The sequence below is a fragment of the Sorex fumeus genome, unplaced genomic scaffold (genome assembly GCF_029834395.1).
Source record: "Sorex fumeus unplaced genomic scaffold, SorFum_2.1 ptg000030l, whole genome shotgun sequence".
NCBI classification, from domain to species: domain Eukaryota; kingdom Metazoa; phylum Chordata; class Mammalia; order Eulipotyphla; family Soricidae; genus Sorex; species Sorex fumeus.
Genome location: NW_026606087.1, coordinates 13,348,445 through 13,369,814, shown reverse-complemented (window position 1 = coordinate 13,369,814; position 21,370 = coordinate 13,348,445). Strand labels below are relative to the sequence as shown.

Here is a 21,370-nt window from a genome sequence, read left to right as displayed (position 1 = left end):
TATAGTTCAGTAGAGTTAGAAAATAGATAAAATGTAACATACTTCCTCTGGACTAACACAGAAAGAAATATCACTGTAACTGAACTTAAGTTGAAAGATACTGAAACAAAAAGGGGTGTAAGATAAGGAATGATACAGAGGTGTGGAGATGTTTCAGAAAATGTTCTAGTGAATAGATGGGGCCTGTGGAAACAATAGCATGTGGTAAAGACTGGAGCATAGCATTTAGAAAAAGTTTAGGGGCTTACTGAATTTGAACCTATTAATACCATCCTACCAGAGTAATCAACAACATAGATTGTGGCTCTGATGTTTTCATCAGCAATGGAGTAAGCCCCTCCTAACTCTCCCAAATAGGATAAATTGTTGTGAATTAGAGTTTTGGAGGTACGCAAAATGTCAAGCTCTAATCTAGCTCCAGAGTTGGCTTCAACTTCAGCCTTTAGGTTTTTCTCAGCTAGTCTAACTAGAACATTCCTGAATCCCTAAAGTCAACAGCCTTGTCTTCTGTGAGCTCAGAGAAGCCTCTAGGGTCATTTTAAAACATAATAGCACTGGTATTTTGAGTGCATGTTTGGGAAATGAAGCAGTAATACGGTGCCAATTCTGTTTACCCAGAGGGCTTTACATATATTATTTAAAGAGTCACACCTTGGATTCTGAGTTCTGAAACTGAGTAGTAGGGAGATGCAGAACTATGAGCATACTCTCCAAGAGCCATATAGATGCTTGCTAATATACACTTATAAACATGTATACACACTCAAACAGACTTATTTGAAGAAGTTGCTTGGGACCAGTTTCCCACTTTTCCATCACCTTAAAAGCAGGTAAGTTGTCTTAAGTGAGAAGATTGTTGCTTTATGTTCACATTCTGGTTGTATATTCATTGAGCATCAGGAACTCAGCTGCTGTTTGCTTTTCGCCTTCTTAGTAATCATTACAACAGCTCTTATACAAAAAGTTTCCAGAAGCCTCATATCTGCTGAAATTGTATGTTTAATTTTTTTACCTAAGGTTGTTAATTTTTTTCTTTTTTTTTTTTGCCTTTTTTGGGTCACACCGAATGATGCACAGGGGTTACTCCTGGCTTTGCACTCAGGAATTACTCCTGGCTGCGCTTGGAGGACCATGTGGGATTCTGAGAATTGAACCCGGTTGGCTGCATGCAAGGCAAATGTCCTACCTGCTGTACTATCGTTCCAGCCCCAAGGTTGTTAAATTTTTAAGTGACCTCATTTTTTTAAATCCTTGCTAACCTATTTAGCGTCTGGTTGCTGAGAGGTGTATATAATATAGCATTAGCTTCTCTTGTATTTCTCTTTATTTTTGTTTTGCATTATTTTCTTTAATTTGGTGCACAATAAAATTATACATTTATATTTTTGTTTGACACTTGTTTCATAAACAAATAAAAATTGCTGTCACTAGCAAAATATTTATCATTCATTTTTAAATAAACTTTCAGAGTCGATGTCAGTTTATTGTTCGAAATACATAATATTACAGGATATAAATTAGTTAAAATTTCAGTACATTTTTGTGTCTTTTAAATTTTTACTTTTTGTTTTTCATTTTGAAAATATTGATTCTCTTTGAAAACTTGATATGGTTTCTTCATTGATTTCTCAGGTATTTGTCCAGGGTGCCACCATGACTGCTTGCAACACCACACAGGGTCATCCTTCTTTCTTCATTCTCCAAGGCATTCCTGGTATGGAAGACATACACTTATGGTTGTCTATCCCCTTCTCTTCCATGTACTTCATCACTGTTCTGGGGAACTGCACCATCCTCTTCACCATCTCCACAGAGCGTGCCCTGCACAAGCCTATGTTTCTGCTCCTCTATATGTTAGCCCTCACAGATCTGGGCATGTCCACAACCACCATTCCCAAGGCCCTCTGCATCTTCTGGTTTAGCCAAAGTGAGATCAGCTTTGAAGGCTGCCTGGTCCAGCTGTTCTTCATTCACTCCATCTCTGTCATGCAGTCTGCCATTCTGATGAGCATGGCCTTTGACCGCTATGTGGCCATCTGTGAACCCCTGCGCTATGCCACCATCCTGTCCAATAGTCGCATAGCGCTTATAGGTCTGGTCAGTTTAGTAAGAGCCATCCTGTTCATCCTTCCAATGCCTGTCCTCCTCCAGCAGATGCCCTTTCGTGCCAATAATGTCATCCCCACCACCTATTGTGAGCACATGGCTGTGGTGAAGATGGTGTGTGTGGACACCACGATCAACAGGATATATGGTCTTGTGGTGGCCTTGTTTGTTGTTGGACTAGACATCTCAGCTATTGCTTCATCTTATGTGCTAATCATCAGAGCTGTAATGCGTCTCTCTTCTAAGGAAGCCCACCACAAAGCAGTGAACACCTGCACCACCCATATTTGTGTTATGCTTGTCTCCTACACACCCTCTCTTTTCTCCTTTCTTACTCATCGCTTTGGCAGGGGAATTCCACCTCATGTCCATGTCATTCTTGGTAACCTTTACTTCCTGATACCACCAATGCTCAATCCTATTATTTATGGAGTAAAAACCAAGGAGTTTCGAGAAAAGCTATCTAAATATGGGTGCTGGAGAAAGGATCCCATGACCATTTCCCATGGTCAGAAAGGAGTTTGATAAAAAGCTATCTAAATATGGGTGCTGGAGAAAGGATTCCATTGCCATTGCCCGTGGTCAGAAAGCAGTTTGATAATTCAGCAGTGGTAGCTGTAAAGGGAAAGTATTAAGTAATTACAACTTCTGGGGAAATAAGCTAATGACAGAAAAATTACATATAAACACATTGACTGTAAAAAATCTTCAGAAAAAAAGGTTATGACACTAGGCTAATTTGTTCTAATTCCAAAGGTTCACTGTGGAATAAAAATGATATCTTCTTCCATACCTAACACAGCATTTGGGCAGATTATTCTTGATGTGTGATGTTACATATAAAATCACTTTGAACAATGACACATACAAATGCAAGTAAAATTAGATGAAATTTTACCAAATGAAAAGACCATAAGAACAAACAGCAACTTGCCCACCAATTTGCCTGAGCAAGACCAAGTAGGGGTGTATCTGCATTTGAGTATTAAAAAGTCGGAAGTAAAGATTACTTGGGGAAAATGAGAAGGAAAAGTAAGCACAAATATAGATTTAGAGTCACTATTTTATTATTTTTTCTGTATAAACTTTACATTTGGACAAGAGGATTTGTTTTCCCTTGTAAACCTGGGAGTTATAAATGAAAATGTAACCTCCAGTTCACAGAGAAATTTCAAGGAAAAGGAAAAACAAAACCTAATTTCACCTATATTTTTCCTGCTTGGGCTCTTTCCTTTCTTAAAGTGTTATTAATCTATGGTTCCTACAGCAGAATGAAAGTGAATCCTCTCCTATATGCTTACAGAAAAAGTGACAAATGACACTAATATTAACTCTTTTTCTTTTTCTTTTCCTTATAGAAAATTGATTCTAGTTTTAAAAAATTTAGCAAAAGATACATATGTTTGGTGTTTCTGTAAATTTTAAATTACTTCCTGTCCATTAGTTATTTGGAGAATGAATTAATACATGGTCTATATTTATTTCACTGTTCTCATAATATTTGGGAAAAAAGAAATGTTTTTAATCTACACATAAATAAATATCAGTTATAAAAATATTACATGATAGTATTTATATATATTAAAATCTTCTAATAAATTATCATGAAGACTGTATCTTTTACAGGTCTTATGATGTTGAGGCAGAAGATTTTTATCATTAGTGAGATTAGATCTGAGTTCCTGAGAAAACAGGGGTTAAAACAAAGGCTTGCTTCTGGCAGTTTACTTAAAAAAAATTTGGAATGCAAATTGATGAAGTAAAACTGTAAAGAAGGAAAGGCAGTACTAAGATTTTTTTCTTTCCCCATCCAGTTACAAATGGTTGATACTGGTATTCCACTCTGCCAGAGTTATCCAAAAATTTATAAAAAGTGTCTTATAATTGTTTTCTCAAGAAAATGAATGAGCTTGAGTCGCTCATAACCTACCCGATAATTATTAACTTAACGTTTCTAGGTTGTATGCACATGATAGAAGAGCTGGTTAGTAGAATGTCCCAAGCCATGAAGTAAAGGAAGTTTCATGGCAAGAAACTACAACTTGGGTTGACTTTCTTCTACATGGACGAGGTCACAGAAGCAGTGGCTTAATTAGATATGACCAAAAGCACTGTGATGTGGGGTTTTGTGCCAGGATTGCAGTAATCAACGTGATGGTGGCATTATCCTACTTGTCTTCCTTTGAGATTAATAGAGAAATAACACTTGAGCACAACCAAACTAATTAATTTTTCAAAATTTAATAGTGTACTTATCTATCTTTATTTAGAAAAATTAATTTCCACAACTATAATTCAGGTGAGCTGGAGCGATAGCACAGCGAGTAGGGCATTTGCCTTGCATGCGGCCAACCCGGCCCACCCAGGTTCGATTCCTTTGCCCCTGTTGGAGAGCCCGGCAAGCTACTGAGAGTATGTCACCTGCACAGCAAAGCCTGGCAAGCTATCCGTGACATATTTGATATGCCAAACACAGTAACAACAAGTCTCACAATGGAGACGTTACTGGGCTCGCTGGAGCAAATCAATGAACAACAGGACAGTGCTACAGTGCTATAATTCAGGTAACCTTAGAAGATATTCTTTAAGAATATTTATAGTCTAAATGAAGTTTAGTGGTACAGTATATGTATGAAGGAGGCCCTGGGTTTGATCACTAGCACCATAAAAAAGGAAAATCCATTGAAAAAAATATTTAAGGCAAAGAGATAGTATATGAGTTATAGAGTTTGCTCTCCATGCTGCTTCAACCCCCAGCAATGCATATGGTGCCCCAAGTACCACCAGAGTGATACCTGAGCACAGCAGGAATAAGTCCTGAGCACTGTTATGGCCTCAACCTCAATTCCCAAATATGTAATGGATTTGATTTAAATATATGTATTTTAATATATATTTTAAAAACCTCCAAGCAAATAAAATGATCCTTTATAGGTGCGATCAGTACTCCTTATTCCTTTCATACACGGATCAAAATTGATATGATGCAATTTTTCTGCTGCTACCCATTTTTTGTTATTGGCAAAATAATATGTGTGTTTGCTAAAGGAAACAAATGTGATAGGAAATAATACTTTTAAACAATTCTAAATCCCTAGAATTAAACCTTCTAAGTAGGTTTTATTTACACTCTAATTGCTCTATATATTTAAAATATAAATAAATATATAAGCACTTAGACATATTTCCCTCTTTTACATATATTACTATGCCATCAGGGCTGGAGCAATAGCACAGCTGGTAGGGCATTTGCCTTGCATGCAGCCAACATGACCAACCTGAGTTCGATTCCTCTACCCCTCTTGGAGAGCCCGGCAAGTTACCGAGAGTATCTCGCCCCCACAGCAAAGCCTAGCAAGCTACCCATGACGTATTCGATATGCCAAACACAGTAACAAGTCTCACAATGTTACTGGGCCCGCTCCAGCAAATTGGTGAACAACGAAAGAACAGTGACAGTGACAGTGACAGTGACAGTGACAGTGACAGTGACTATGCTATCAATGCTCTGACATATTTAGCTTTGATTTTTGACTTAGATTCTGTTTATTTAATTTGCTTTTACTTATTGCTAATTGTGAATTTCTTTTTCTGCCATTGGCACTGGCAAAGGCTACTTTTGTCTTTAATTGATTCATGCAGTCCTGAACTTTTCTACTGTCAGTGTCACTGTCCTACCGTTGTTCATCGATTTGCTTGAGCGGGCCCAGTACCGTCTCCATAGTGAGACTTTGTTGTTACTCTGTTTGGCATATCGTGTACATCATGGGTAGCTTGCCAGGCTTTGCCATGCGCGCAAGATACTCTCGGTAGCTTGCCGGTCTCTCCAAGAGGGGCGGAGGAATCGAACTCGGGTCGGCCATGTTGGCTGCGTGCAAGGCAAGCGCCCTACACGCTGTGCTATTGTTCCAGTCCAACTTTTCTACTATGATTCTTTAATGAGTAATATTTCCCTAATCATTATGTTCTCTAACACCATAAATTAGACAAAATGAAATCAAATAAAGTGGAAAATAAAGACAAATGAAGCAGGTTCAGTTCATTCACTTTAGATAGTCATGTCTCTAGTTAGTCTTCTAGTATTGAAAAAGACAACATATTCCTCTCCTATGGCAGAACTCCTTTTCTAAAGTATTTCTTTCATTCTTTTTCCATGGTGAATTCTGATCAGTTTTAAGGTTATGCTCCATTTTTATAGAACTGAAAGTTTTAGTGTATATCTTTCTCTTCAGAATCGCCCCTTTTGGTGTGGGTAAATTGACTTCTTTGTAGGAATGTTTGTTATGCTATTTTCTTCTTTGTAGCCTATTATCAAATGGAGTTTTCTGAGTTTACTTTTGTTCGTTTGTATTTTTAAAATAATGGTTTATTTCTCGTTGTGATATGTAAAATTTCTTATTACAAACTGAAATATTTTCCAAAACTAGTCTCCTTAAATTGAAAGGGACTTTATATATGACTTTTCTGCCTCTACTTAAAATGCTATTGCTTTGAACTTGTCTTTTAAAATTTTCAATCGCTGTGGTTGTTCTGATGGACCTCAAATTCTCAAGCTTAATCAGTCAACATTAGAAAATAGATATTTATGTAACTAAGTATCTCTTATTTTGTTTTATTATTTTGAATTATCTAGGTCTTGGAATTTTACATGTCTGGAATTTTCTCCAAATAGTTAAATATTGAATCACGTGGAATTAAATCTACAGATATACAGATATATGTAAATTTAGCTAAAATTTAGATCTAAATCTAAGACACTGATGCTTTCAATATGTTCAGTCAGTAGAAAATATTTTCAAGGTAGGTAGTAATTCAGTCTTTCCTTTGCTTTTTTTAAGTGAAAAAAAAAACCCTCAATATTATAACCTCAAGATTATCTTTGGTTCTATGTAACCAATACAGCCAATAAAACACAGAATTTTTTTTTTTATTTATTGAATCACTGTGGGAAAGGTTACAAAGCTTTCAGGTTTAGGTCTCAGTCATGCAAATATCAAACACATTTCCCTTTACTAATACTTATTTTTTACCATGAAGAACCCCAATAAAACCCCACCCCCCACCCCTCCCCGTCCCTGTGAGGCAGATGAATTCTAGTTAACACTCTATCTGCTTTGATTAGATTCATTGTTTCAATAAAAGATTCACCACTATTATTTAGAGTTTACCCCCCCAAATCAGACATGCTGAAAAAGCATTGTGAAGTGATTTGCTTTCTACAGCTGGGCTCAAGAATTAAATGTTGGTTTTGGATTTCTGCTATTTTACCTATTGACCCTGGAAGTATTTCTACTGAAAGTCAGATAGTTAAGAAATTGGTTTCTGTGTTCTGGAGTCACGGCCGTGCTGGAGAGTCGCTCGTGGGTAGCAACTGGTGGCCTCGATAGGGCGTGAAGGGCGGACTGAAACGCCCCTCTTCCCATGAGGTTTTAGTTGCCCCCACACTCCCGGCTCATACCTGCTGTCCACAAGCCTCCCATGTAGCCGCCATCTTTCTTTCCAGAGAGGAGAGGGCGAATGGGGCAACACCCTTTCCCCTCCTGCAGACTTGATGGCCTGGATTAATGCATAGTCCGTTCACTTTTCTGCTCCAAGCTGCCGGGTTCTGCATTAAGTCCTTGTGCTTCTGGGGCCGTGGCTGTGCTGGAGAGCTGCTCGCGGGGGGTGACTGGTGGCCTTGGTAGGGTGTGAAGGACGGACCGGAACGCCCCCCTTCCCATGAGGTTTTAGTTGCCCCCACACCCCCCGCTCATACCTGCTGTCCATAAGGCTCCCATGTGGCCGCCATCTTTCTTTCCAGAGGGAGGAGGGCGGAAGGGAGCAACACCCTTTCCCCTCTGTGCAGACATGATGGCCTGGATTAACGCATAGTCCTTTCACTTTTCTGCTCCAAGCTGCTGGGTTCTGATTAAGTCCTTGTGCTTGTGGGGCTGTGGCCGTGCTGGGGAGCCGCTCGTGAGGGGCAACTGTTGACCTCGGTAGGGCGTGAAGGACGGACCGGAACGCCCCCCTTCCCATGAGGTTTTAGTCGCCCCCACACCCCCGGCCCATACCTGCTGTCCACAAGGCTCCCATGTGGCCGCCATCCTTCTTTCCAGAGAAGAGAGGGCGAATGGGGCAACACCCTTTCTCCTCCGGCAGACTTGATGGCCTGGATTAATGCATTGTCCGTTCACTTTTCTGCTCCAAGCTTCTGGGTTCTGCATTAAATCCTTGTGCTTCTGGGGCTGTGGTCGTACCGGAGAGCCGCTCGTGGGGGGCAACTGGTGGCCTCAGTAGGGCGTGAAGGACGGACCGGAAGGCCCCCCTTCCCATGAGGTTTTAGTCGCCCTCATACCCCCGGCTCATATTTGCTGTCCACAAGGCTCCCATGCGGCTGCCATCTTTCTTTCCAGAGAAGAGAGGGCGAATGGGGCAGCACCCTTTCCCCTCCGGACAGACATGATGGCCTGGATTAACGCATAGTCCTTTCACTTTTCTGCTCCAAGCTGCCGGGTTCTGCATTAAGTCCTTGTGCTTCTGGGGCTGTGGCCGTGCTGGGGAGCCGCTCGTGGGGGGCAACTGTTGACCTCGGTAGGGCGTGAAGCACGGACCGGAAGGCCCCCCTTCCCATGAGGTTTTAGTCGCCCCCACACCCCCGGCCCATACCTGATGTCCACAAGGCTCCCATGCGGCCGCCATCCTTCTTTCCAGAGAAGAGAGGGCGAATGGGGCAACACCCTTTCCCCTCCGGCAGACTTGATGGCCTGGATTAATGCATTGTCCTTTCACTTTTCTGCTCCAAGCTTCTGGGTTCTGCATTAAATCCTTGTGCTTCTGCGGCTGTGGCTGTGCTGGAGAGCCGCTCGTGGGGGGCAGCTGGTGGCCTCAGTAGGGCGTGAAGGACGGACCGGAAGGCCCCCCTTCCCATGAGGTTTTAGTCACCCTCACACCCCCGACTCATATTTGCTGTCCACAAGGCTCCCATGCGGCCGCCATCTTTCTTTCCAGAGAAGAGAGGGCGAATGGGGCAGTACCCTTTCCCCTCCGGACAGACATGATGGCCTGGATTAACGCATAGTCCTTTCACTTTTCTGCTCCAAGCTGCCGGGTTCTGCATTAAGTCCTTGTGCTTCTGGGGCTGTGGCCGTGCTGGGGAGCCGCTCGTGGGGGGCAACTGTTGACCTCGGTAGGGCGTGAAGCACGGACCGGAAGGCCCCCCTTCCCATGAGGTTTTAGTCGCCCCCACACCCCCGGCCCATACCTGATGTCCACAAGGCTCCCATGCGGCCGCCATCCTTCTTTCCAGAGAAGAGAGGGCGAATGGGGCAACACCCTTTCCCCTCTGGGCAGAAATGATGGCCTGGATTAACGCATAGTCCGTTCACTTTTCTGCTCCAAGCTGCTGGGTTCTGCATTAAGTCCTTGTGTTTCTGGGGCTGTGGCCGTGCTCCAAACTTAACTCTGATTTTCAGGGAGAAAGGTTGGGTGGTTTACTTCCCATTGATCACTTTGTATATAGAGAGATGTCGCGCGGCCGCTTATGCGGCCGCGCGATTTTGAGAAAAAGTCCTAGTTCCCGCATACTCGAGCTGTGCTTGTAGAGGCTTCTGGTCACCGGGGTTCCATCTGGGGCAGGTGGGTTGCGGCACCTACCCCATCTGGGACTTGCTGGTGATCTCGGCTCTTTTTGGAACCTGTTTTTTTTTTTTTTCTCCGGGATCTGTGGTTCCCACGCCCTCCATGTGGTCCTTCTCTTAGGCTGTATCAACACAGAATTTTTTAACCTAATTACTAAGTGACAAGACAAAAAAAAAACTATTTTTACATGTTTTCTGTGGAACAAGATATAATATGAAAGATTACCAATGAATAACTTTACAATTTATGTAAACATGAGCATATTATAACATTTTCTTTATTTCTTAGCAAATACTTTTTATTTCAGATCAACTATTTCATATGAGCATAGTAGGCCTATTTTGTTCTTTTCCACAGAAACATTCTTTCATATGTTTGTCAACAATGGTTTAAGCATGCGGATGGACAGATGTTTCTAGACCTTTGTTATTTAAAAACCATACGATCATCCTATTTCATTGACTTTTTTTTATATAAAATTATTTTTAAAGTACAAATATATAGAGCAATAGAATAATCAGAAGAAAGGGCATATGCATTTCTAACTTGATTTTTGTAACACTTTTTGCTTGACCACAAAAATTACTACATAGAATTGAAGTATTAAAATAAAAATTGTATAATGAAAACAGCTACCTTACATAATGATTGGCAGTAGCGTAGCACTGTAGCACTGTCCTCCTGTTGTTCATCGATTTGCTCGAGTGGGCACCAGTAACGTCTCACAACAAATTGTGAGAGTTTTTGTTACTGCTTTTGGCATATCTAATACGTCATGGGTAGCTTGCCGGGCTTTGCTGTGTGGCGAGATACTCTCGGTAGCTTGCTGGGCTCTCCGAGAGGGGCAGAGGAATCGAACCCAGGTCGGCCATGTCGGCCGCGAGCAAGGCAACTGCCTTACCTGCTGTGCTATTGCTCCAGCCCATGATTGGCAGTAATTGACATAAATACTTCTTAAGACGTTTTTATTTTTAAATATTTTTAATGAATCCTTGTGATATATAGTTACAAATCTTTCATGATTGAGTTTCAGTTATACAATGATTGAACACCCAATCCTCCACCAAAGTACATTTTCCACTACCAATGTCACCAGTACCCTGTATCCCTCGGGCCATGCCCACACAACCCCACCCCTTGTCTCTATGGCAGACAATATCTTCCTTACTCTCTTTCTACTTTTGGGTATTACCGTTTTCAAATAAGATACTGAGAGGATTAATTGCTGTTACTAACTTCAGAAAATTAAATAATTTAATAGCATTTTAGATCCAAAATTCAAAAACCAGTTTGTCAGTAGATTAATGCTTCTCTGAAGGCTCTAGTTCTAAGTTTTTTCTGTCATTTTTTTCTATAGATTCTAGTGACTGCCCAATTATTGGTATTTCTTGACTGAAAATATATACATAGCTCCAATCCCTACCTATGACATAAGATGGCCTCTCTGTTTTTCCACATACACCTCCCCACACCTTCATTTTGTTTCTTCCTGTGTCTATGGTTTGCTATTATTATTACTATTATTAAAAAAAGGGACTGAGTCTATATTAAATCTAATATTACCTTAATTTTACTTTATAAGAATTTGAAAATATCCTATTTCCAGATAAGCTCACATGCTAGCTGTCTTCGCAGACAAGAATTTGGAGCACACTTCTCAATCCAGTATAACACATATTTGTTCAAAAATATCTTTTATGTAAACAAATTTTTTAAAATATCAGTACCACAAAATAGAATCATGTTTGGAAATACTACTTTTTTAGTTATTGGTTAGCCTGTTATTATTGATGCCAACTAATGGCAGTATGAACTCATTCCACTTTTTAAAACTGTTTCATAGTGTGCTTTAACTAACCCTTTACTAGAAGACAATGATTGGTTTCAATTATTTAATTTTTATAAAAATAATATCATGATGGTCTTAGAGCAAAGGTAGAAGACTATGGTTTGTGGTCTAAATATGAACTGAGACCCATTTTTGCAAATTAAATTTTATGGGTACAGAATTATATTGATTTGCTTATGCATCATTGATGACTGCAATACTACAATAACGTCATGACTCATGGCAGAGTTCTAAAATAAGAAAACAAAAAACACAAATTCACTATATTAAACTTTATACTAAGATAATCTCGTCATTGGCCACCATCCAGATCACATGTCCTTCTCTCCCAGAAGGGAACATAGCATGAGGCTCACTATAGCCATGCCACCAGACCCTGAGTCAGGCTATTTTACTCAGGGTGCCCCAGAGGGGGCCAGGTGAGAGCCCTCCCTGCCCCAACGAATCCAGCCCCAGCAGATGAAAGCCTCCAGAACCCAACGACTGCCATGCTCAAGGCCACTCCCCACACGCTTGGGCTGAGCCTTACACATGAATGAACCTATTCCTGGGCTTTGAGGCCGTGTAGCACATCATAAGACACACCCTACCCATACTCCAAGAGTACCACACCACATTTGATAGGGTTCAAATAGTAGGCAACTGATCACAGAGGGAAATACATATATATATACACATATATGTATATGTGTGTATATACAGATAAATATAACTGTAATCATAAATATAACTGTAAGCATATATATGCTTACAGATATATATGAACGTTCACAAGGCTCAACCTTTAACCACATGTTACTGATATCTTATAGAAGGACCTAATGGCCCCTGCCAAAATAGAACAATCTTCATACTCTTTCCTCTATGGATGCATTTTTGTAGAAATTTCAGCAGTTTTTCATAACAAACAATACAAAATATATTATTTTGGTTCTGCTTTGGAACAGGGATTGGAGTTTGAGATGGAAACATCCCAAATATGCTTGTTGGGAAGGTATACTGGTGGTGGGATTGGTGTTTGAATATTAAGTGTAATCAAATATTGTGAACTACCTTATAAAATAAAAAAAATTAAAAAGAAACCTTTATAGTAAAAGTTGCTGACCCTTGCCTTTAATGAACCTAAGAGTCAGAGAGAGTGTAAAGGGTTTGAAGAATAGCTATTTGCTATTTCTCTCTTCTCTTTCTTGTCAAGTTAGTGTCACATGAATGTGCATCACGGGCCTCCTATTAACACGAAGCTTAATTGATAAGGGGACTTAATTCCTGAAATCTTAAATTAATAACTGCCATTAAAAATAATTAAAATAATGTTTGGCATTGACTTCTCAACACTAATGGCTGAGGATTGCAAATATATTTAACAAAATTCATGTTTTAAAGAGTTGATGTTAAGAAAATTCATGTTTTATGGTTGGCCTTTTCTGATTTTGTATGACATACTAAGATAATACTACCAACTACTTTTCTCTTTCTTCACAACTAGAGGTTAAATTTATATTAGGATTAGATAGATCTCCCAATTTATACTAATTATTTTTATTTCAGAAAGGTATTTCTTGTTTGAGGGGGGTGGGAGGGATACTGGGCTCCGTGGTGGTGGGAAATGGGCACTGGTGGGGGGATGGGCATTTGTTCATTGTATAATTGAAACCCAAGCACAACAATATGTAAGTCTACAACTGTACCTCATGATGTCTCACTAATAAAAGTTAAGAAAAAAGAAAGGTATTTCTTCTAAAGAAAACCTTACATATAAAGTCCCATTTTAGCATATGATTTTTAGTAGACACAAGCTAATACAAGTGAGAGATATAGATGGTAATATGTGGAACTGGAGCTACTCACTTTTTTTGCCTGTGATTTAGAAGTTCCTCTCCTTATTGGTAAGTGGTAAAGCATAGTAACTGAGAAGAGGTGGTACCGTTATTAAAGATTTTACAAAAACTTCAGTTTGATAGCAATATTTGAAAAGACATTGATCACTTATAATAGCAGGGCAGAGACCATCAAATATTAGACTGACAACATAATTGTAAGCATTGTAGAGCTGCAAGGATATTCGAATGTTTAGGTAAGGCATGTTTGTTATCAGCATGCTAGTAGAAAAAATGAAATCTTAAAAATCAGGACATTTGCATTAAGATGCAATGAATGAGACCTAATAAAGAGGCTAAAGTACTTGTCTTAAAAGTAGTAGACTTGGGTACAATTCTATATTGGAAGATGCTGGAGAAATCTCTGCCCCAAAAGACCACAGACATACCCTTATGACAATTACTCTGCTGTTCCCAGGCTAAGTAGTTAAATCTCTGAATAACCTATCTACTTACATTTTAGAACTCTTTGTAAAAGTGAAATTAGATACCTGAAGAACTACAAGACCAAATTGGCATAAATTAGGAACTAAAGACAGTGATAGATTGAAAGAGCATTATTACATAGAGATTTTTTTACTGCCTTTAAAGTCACTATCAAAATGGTCAATATTGTGCTAAAATGGGCTATGCTCTTTTTCAATAGCTTTTTTTTAACTTTAATTATAAATTGGCCATTCTTATTACAAACTTTACATTTGCCTTATATCGAGGATTTGATAGCCACATTTTAATAATTTCATATAATTCTCATTACAATTCTTAAAAACATTTCAATACAAGTTTTTGAATAGTTAATTGTATGCATATTTCCTCTTGCAAGAAATACATCTCAGCACTGAACCATGGGTATATGTATATAATCTTCCACTTGATTTTTTTTTTGCTTTTTGGGTCACACCTGGCAATGCACAGGGGTTACTCCTGGCTCTGCACTCAGGAATTACCCCTGGTGGTGCTCAGGGGACCATATGGGATGCTGGGAATTGAACCTGGGTCGGCCGTGTGCAAGGCAAATGCCCTACCCACTGTGCTATTGATCCAGCCCCTCCACTTGATTTTTGGAATAAGTATGAACATAATTACAAAAATTTGATTGATACTGAGAACAAGTGTCATGATGGAGACATTACTGGGCCCACTTAAGCAAATCAATGAACACCAGGAGGACCGTGACCGTGACTGTGACTGAGAACATTATGCATTCCCAGTGTATTAAAATTTTAGGTGAAATGACCGATATACTGATGAGTTATTGCATGCCTTCTAAGATGTATCCAAAGTTAATAAATGTGCAGAATATCATGTGTCTTTCAACAATAAAATACTAGTTAGATACACAGAATAGGAGAAATAGAAAAACTTAAACAAACATAAATTTTCTACCAGACAAATAGTTTCAGATTATTTACAAAGAATCTATATATAGTTTATGAACAAATGTAGATGTGAATTAACAGGTTATATATGCTTTAAGAGTACTTCTGTTAGACATAGCAACACAACTAAAGCTCTCCATAATTAGTTCACAGTTCAATGAAATAAAAATAAATTTGTTCTTTATGTAAACCCAAACAAATTTTCTTCCATATTATATTCTTTCAACAGCTCATGTGGAGATAAAATTGGATCTTGGGTATTTTGACCACATCATCATCTGTTGTTCTCATTATTCATTAACCCATAGGATAATGTTGATGGAATTAACCGTTTATGTAGTTCCTTTGAACAAACATTTGAGTACCTTGTCTCGTATTTCTTTCATTTTTATTCCATAGATGATGGGGTTGAGCATTGAGGGCAGAAGAAGATAGAGATTTGCCAGGAGAATATGGGCATGTGGAGGAATATTACGACCAATGCGATGGGTGAGAGAGGAAAAGAGTGCAGGTATATAGGTGACAAGGATGACAAAGATGTGGGCAGAGCAGGTATTGAGGGCTTTGAAGGTGGCATCTCGAGAATTGAGACGTACCACAGCCTGCAGGATGAGACCATAAGAGAAACCAATAAGCAGCAAATCAAGTCCTACCACAAGCAGAATCACAAAGAGCCCATAAATACGATTGGGTTTGGTATGGCCACAGGCCATTTTCACCACAGCCATATGGTCACAGTATGTATGAGGTATGACCACATGACAGAAAGTCAACCTTTGAAGTAGAAGAGGCAAGGGAAGAACAAGTATCACACCCTTGGTTAGGGCCAATAGTCCCAAGCGTCCAACTAAGGAATGGCTCAGAATTGTGTTGTAACGTAATGGCTCACACACAGCCACAAAGCGGTCATAGGCCATTGCAACAAGTAGTGCTGATCGTACTACAGATGCTCCATGAATGAAAAACATTTGAGTGAAACAGGCATTGGGAGCTATGTCTCTATCATTGAACCAAAAAAGGCAGAGAATCTTGGGCAGTAGAGCCAGAGAGGATACAAGGTCAACCACCATCAACAAGGCCAGAAGCAGGTACATTGGTGTGTAAAGGGTGGGTTCTGTGGCTACGAGGAAGAGTATAGCACCGTTGCCAATGAGTATAGTCAAAAACATAGAGGAAAAGGGAATAGATAGCCACAAATGTTGTGATTCTAAGCCAGGTATGCCCAACAAAGTGAAGCTCATGGAGCTGGATTGGTTGAAGATTCTCATAGTAGTTGGTTGAATAAATACCTGCCAATGAGACATACAAAGTGAATTGTTTTGATTGATATAATTTTGAATAACTAGCGAGAGAAATTTCATAGAAAGATTCAAAGAATATTTATTTTGTATCATGATGTACTAAATGTATCACAGTAACAAGAAGTCTCACAATGGAGAGAATGAATTGCTGGGCCCGCTTAAGCAAATTGATGAACAACGGGAGGACAGTGACAGTGACAATTATAAATGAGAGAAGATGGATGAACCAACAAACAGATAGAGAGGGTGGGAGGGATAGAAAGAGAAAGAAAGAGAGAAAGAAAGAGAAAAAGAAAGAGAGAAAGATAGAGAGGGCATTAACAATCAGGAATTCCAATTTTGATCTAGATCCAGGCCTATCTCTAAGTACCTATACTACTCACACCCTCATTTTGTTATCAGTTGTCAGTTTACAAGGGATGGTATCATGAAAATTTACTCTCTCTTTTCCCAGTTCAATAATTCAAATTTCAATTTTTTTCTAGATGTCTAAGTAAGAATAGGAAGGAAACATTTCACTATTGATTAAATGATGAGAGTGTCTTAGAGAACTATGATCTCTTTTACTCCTTGTTTTAAGAATGCTGAGTTGTTGAAGAAAATCTTTTACTTACCTGATTTTCATGTGTTTTCCCTTATCAGAAATCCACTTTATGATTATTACCCAGTTCCTTTCCCAAGGATCCTCTATTTCTTAAGAAAAGTTGTCCAAAGGAACACTATTAAGTGGTCACCTCTCACTTCTACTATGAATTTATGTGCTTGGTGGACAGTTATTTGATGCAAATATTTTTACATCAATATTGTCCTTGATGTTTAGAATGAATTGTCTTTACTGATGCTTTACTAACTTCAAGTTGGTCCATTGAACTGCTTGGTAGTTCTCATTTATTCTTTATTTCCTATCATAAATTTATCAGAACTTTCTCTTTGCTCTTGGGATTTATAAACACTATAAAAATAACCAGGGCCCAACAGCTGAAGACCACCGAGGCCCAGCCAAGGCCTTGCTGGGAGCACTCTCCACACACTTGGATGAGCCTCACGCATAAAAGAACTGACAGAGGAACCCAGGTGTGTGGGACCCGGGGCTGAGATCTCCAAGCCTGTACAGTTTGGGACTGGACCTGCCAGTAACTAGACAGTTACACCCACCAACTGCCGTGTAACTCCAACAACGGCCAGGATCCAGAGATTATCACACTCAGCTCCCGGAAGCGCGCGGCCGCATTTGCGGCCGCGCGACATCTTATCATCTCATTCCTAATTCGGTCAAACTGGCAGGCTACCAAATGTAACATGCCCACACGGCAGAGTCTGGCAAACTCCCCGTGGTATACCCAATATGCCAAATACCAGTAACAATGATGGGTCTCATTCTCCTAACCCTGAAGAAGCCTTGAATATGGCACTTAAAAAAAAAAATCTCAGGGCTAGGACGAAGAAGACGTTACTGGCACCTGCTCGAGGCAATCAACGAACAACAGGGTGGTCGTGATCGTGATCGTGATAAAAATAATTCAATCCTGGTTCCTTATTACCCATACCTACATGTATTGTACCTATTGTCTTCCTTAATACATTGTTCACTTCATTTATTTATTCTTAGTTTGTACGTATTAAATTTATATTTATAGTTTCTATTAGTGGGAATATATGTTAGGAGGTTTAACTTTTTTGAAGCAAAATAGGAATTCCTGAGTTACTGCAGACCTCTTGGAGGGTGATTATTCATTCCTGTAAAAAGGAGATGTACATATGAGATGTATGTGAGAAAAATATGCTTTATCTTAGATTTCTCATGAAAAATTAAACCTTTATTATGGAGCAATAGCACAGCGGTAGGGCGTTTGCCTTGCACGTGGCCAACCCGAGCAAACCAGGTTGAATTCCTCCACCCCTCTCGGAGAGTCCGGCAAGCTACCGAGAGTATCTCACCCATACAGCAAAGCCTGGCAACCTCCCCGTGATGTATTCATATGTCAAACACAGTAACAACAAGTCTCACAATGGAGAGAATGAATTGTTAGACCCGCTCAAGCAAATCGATGAACAATGGGAGGACAGTGACAATGACAATTAAAAATGAGAGAAGATAGATGGACCAACAGATAGATAGAGAGGGTGGGAGGGATAGAAAGAGAAAGAAAGAGAGAAAGATAGAGTATTAACAATCAGGACCAAAAATACTGATTATCAGCCTGAATGAAGTTAGCATTTTTACAAGTATTTTCTAGAACATAATTTTTCTTGGAAAATAGTGATACCAATTTAATTTAGAATGAAATTTACCCCTCATGCCTACACAGACAATTAGTTCTGACACAAACAAACAGAGGCATTTATCTAGATATAAATAAAGTAGTAATTTCCTAGTTAAATTAAAAGTCTACTCTGTGCAGGCGAGATACTCTCAGTAGCTTGCCGGGCTTTCCGAGAGGGTCGGAGGAATCGAACTCGGGTCGGCCATGTTGGCTGCGTGCAAGGCAAACACCCTACAGGATACTTATGATGGACAAAGTATCATTGTGACCAATTAAAAGAGCCTTCGTTTACTAAGCAGGGTTTAGGAGAAGGTCTTAAGTGGATAATGAAATGTGAAAGGAAAAACTTAGCCATAGTGCTAAAGAGATATTGGCATTTTGGTGACAGGTATTAACAGTACTATAAATCTCTTAGCCATGAATTTTAAAAAACTAATACAAAAATTGGGTCAGGGAGATAGTAAATGGGTGAAGGTGTATGATTTGCATGTACTAGACCTGGGTTCAATCTCAGGTACTATATCATTCCCTGAGAATCTCTGAGGATAATCCTAGAGACCTGAGCAACCCCCTGAGGCTCTGAGTATCCCTAGGTGTAGCCCTGATGTTTCCTGAAATTATAGTACTTAAGCACTAAATTAGGGGCAGGGGTATTTAAGTTATTATCAGAAGTAGCCCCTGGTCCACCAGATACTTCTTGGGAAGCCCACAAAGCACACAAAATATATGACTTCAGCTCACCTGTTTATCTTTTATCATATTCCTCTTTACTCCATTCTTGAGCATTTTTCCCTTCTTTAAGAATGACTGATTTGTCATACAGTAATCACAAATTGACTCTTCCTGATTTGTTTTCTGATCATTCTGTTTCCTATTTCTCAAAGTTTTTTTGGAATAAGCAATATAAAGTAAATTTGTTATGTGCTAATGGGTCAGCTTAGGATTGGGGGAAACTGGGGGTATTGGAGGAGGAAAAGTCACACTGTTGGTGTTGGAAAACTATAAATGATTGAAACAACTATATAATGAACAACTTTGTAAATCATGGTGTTTATAATAAAAATTAATTTAAAAAAAGAATGATCAATTTGTTCCTGCCTTGAGGAGATGCTCCTTCCATTCTCTTTTAGATCGTCACATGACAAACTCCCTACCTTAAACCTGTGAACTCATTAACCTCTACTTTCATCACACAAAACCACATAGGTATATTTGAAACAACCATTATTTTCTTTTCCATCAACATGTTTATAGCTTATAAAATAAAAAATGGGGAGTCACAGTATATCAGAAGCATCTGAGGAGTTATAACATTTCTAACATCGTGGGCCAGAGCAATAGTACAGCATGTCAAGTTCTCCTACCCTGGTTCAATCCCAGCACCACATAAAGTCCCTTAAGCCCACCAGGTCTGGTCCCTGAGTGCAGAGCCAGGAGTAAGCCCTGAGCGCTATAGAGTGTGGCACTCTCCCCCCATTTTTTCTAACATCCATACCATGACAATTGAACAAAAGCATATACAATTGTAGTTATATACCTAGAACTCTTTGCTCTGTGCTACCACATGGAGAAAGACCAACATGAGTTGAGTGAGAAATGATGCAAAAATACACAAACTCTCCTTTTCTTGTCTCCTTCCCATTCTGCCACAACAATCTTTTCTGGAAGGCCATTTTACATTTAAACATATAGCAACAACAGTTCAATAAATGTTATAACTAAAATCTAAGTAACTTAGTGGAAGATAATGGAATTTTTCTTTGTCCAATAGAAGAAAATATTTTTTTTCTTTTTGGGTCACACCTGGCAATGCACAGGGCTTACTTCTGGCTCTGCACTGAGGAATCACTCCTGGCGGTGCCAAGGGGACCATATGGGATGCTGGGAATCTAACCGGGGTCGGCCGCATGTAAGGCAAATGCCCTACCCGCTGTGCTACCACTCCAGCCCCAGAAGAAAACTTTTTTAAGAAGTAATATTTGCATAGCCTGAAATTTTAATCATATGAAAAAGTGACAGAATGCATACTTAGAAGAGGAAACAGGTAAAAAGACACAATATCAAAAAAACTATTAAATTCATTTTCACTGCTCTCATGTTAATTGGAGTTTTGAAGAAAAGGTCAGAAGTGGACCCTGACTTATAGACTGTTTTGCCAAATTTGTTTCATATTCTTTTCTTTTTTACTTAAGTATTTCAATCTTATTTTCACTTCTTAGGTCTAATGCAGATTGTGGCAATGTTAAATCTAAATTCTATTGCTGTGGTCTTTGACTAATTTTTTACACCAATAGAATGGTAAAATAGAACAAATATTTTGCAACTATTAAGGCAAAATTTGAAAAATTCCTATAGTAAGGATATTTTAAAATCAATATTTCTATATCGCAGCCAACATGGCCGACTCGAGTTCGATTCCTCCGCCCCTCTCGGAGAGCCCGGCAAGCTACCGAGAGTATTCGATATGCCAGACACAGTAACAACAAAGTCTCCAATGGAGACGTTACTGGGCCCGCTCGAGCAAATCGACGATCAACGGGAGGGCCTTTACCTTTACCTTATTTCTATATCATCAGGTAAAATACTGCTTCAATATATACATATATATGTAAAGAAGCAATAACATTTTTTGCCTAAGAAAAGAAATTTCTAAACTTCCCAACATCTAATATTGAGTATGCCATTCACTAATGGTACATATGGTTGACCTCTACTATATTAAGAAAGTTATGTTCACTCCTAGCTTGCTATGAATTTTATACACTTTCAATAATAAATGACAATAATAAAAACATTTATAATAAAAAAAAGAAAAGAAATTTCTGTGGACAGACACTGGTTTGTAGACCTAAACATAAACCACTAGACTGTACCGCATAACACTTCATTGTTTCCTTTCTGTAATCAGTTCCTCAAATTTTTTACTTCTGTTTTGGGGGGAAGGGGAGTGGTATACATCTCGTCCTGCTCAGGA

General features: G+C 39.3%; 2 protein-coding genes across 2 annotated transcripts; one reads left to right on the top strand and one right to left on the bottom strand.

Moving 5' to 3' along the window:
• Window positions 1-1,608: 1,608 nt before the first annotated feature.
• Window positions 1,609-2,631, top strand: LOC130025428 (olfactory receptor 52E4-like). Its single transcript, XM_056116379.1, has one exon. The coding sequence runs from the start codon at window positions 1,609-1,611 to the stop codon at window positions 2,629-2,631; it is 1,023 nt and encodes a 340-aa protein (XP_055972354.1).
• Window positions 2,632-15,163: 12,532 nt separating this feature from the next.
• LOC130025427 (olfactory receptor 52P1-like) lies at window positions 15,164-16,099 on the bottom strand. Its single transcript, XM_056116377.1, has one exon. It carries the CDS (start codon window positions 16,097-16,099, stop codon window positions 15,164-15,166), a length of 936 nt encoding a protein of 311 aa, XP_055972352.1.
• Between the last annotated feature and the right edge of the window lie 5,271 nt (window positions 16,100-21,370).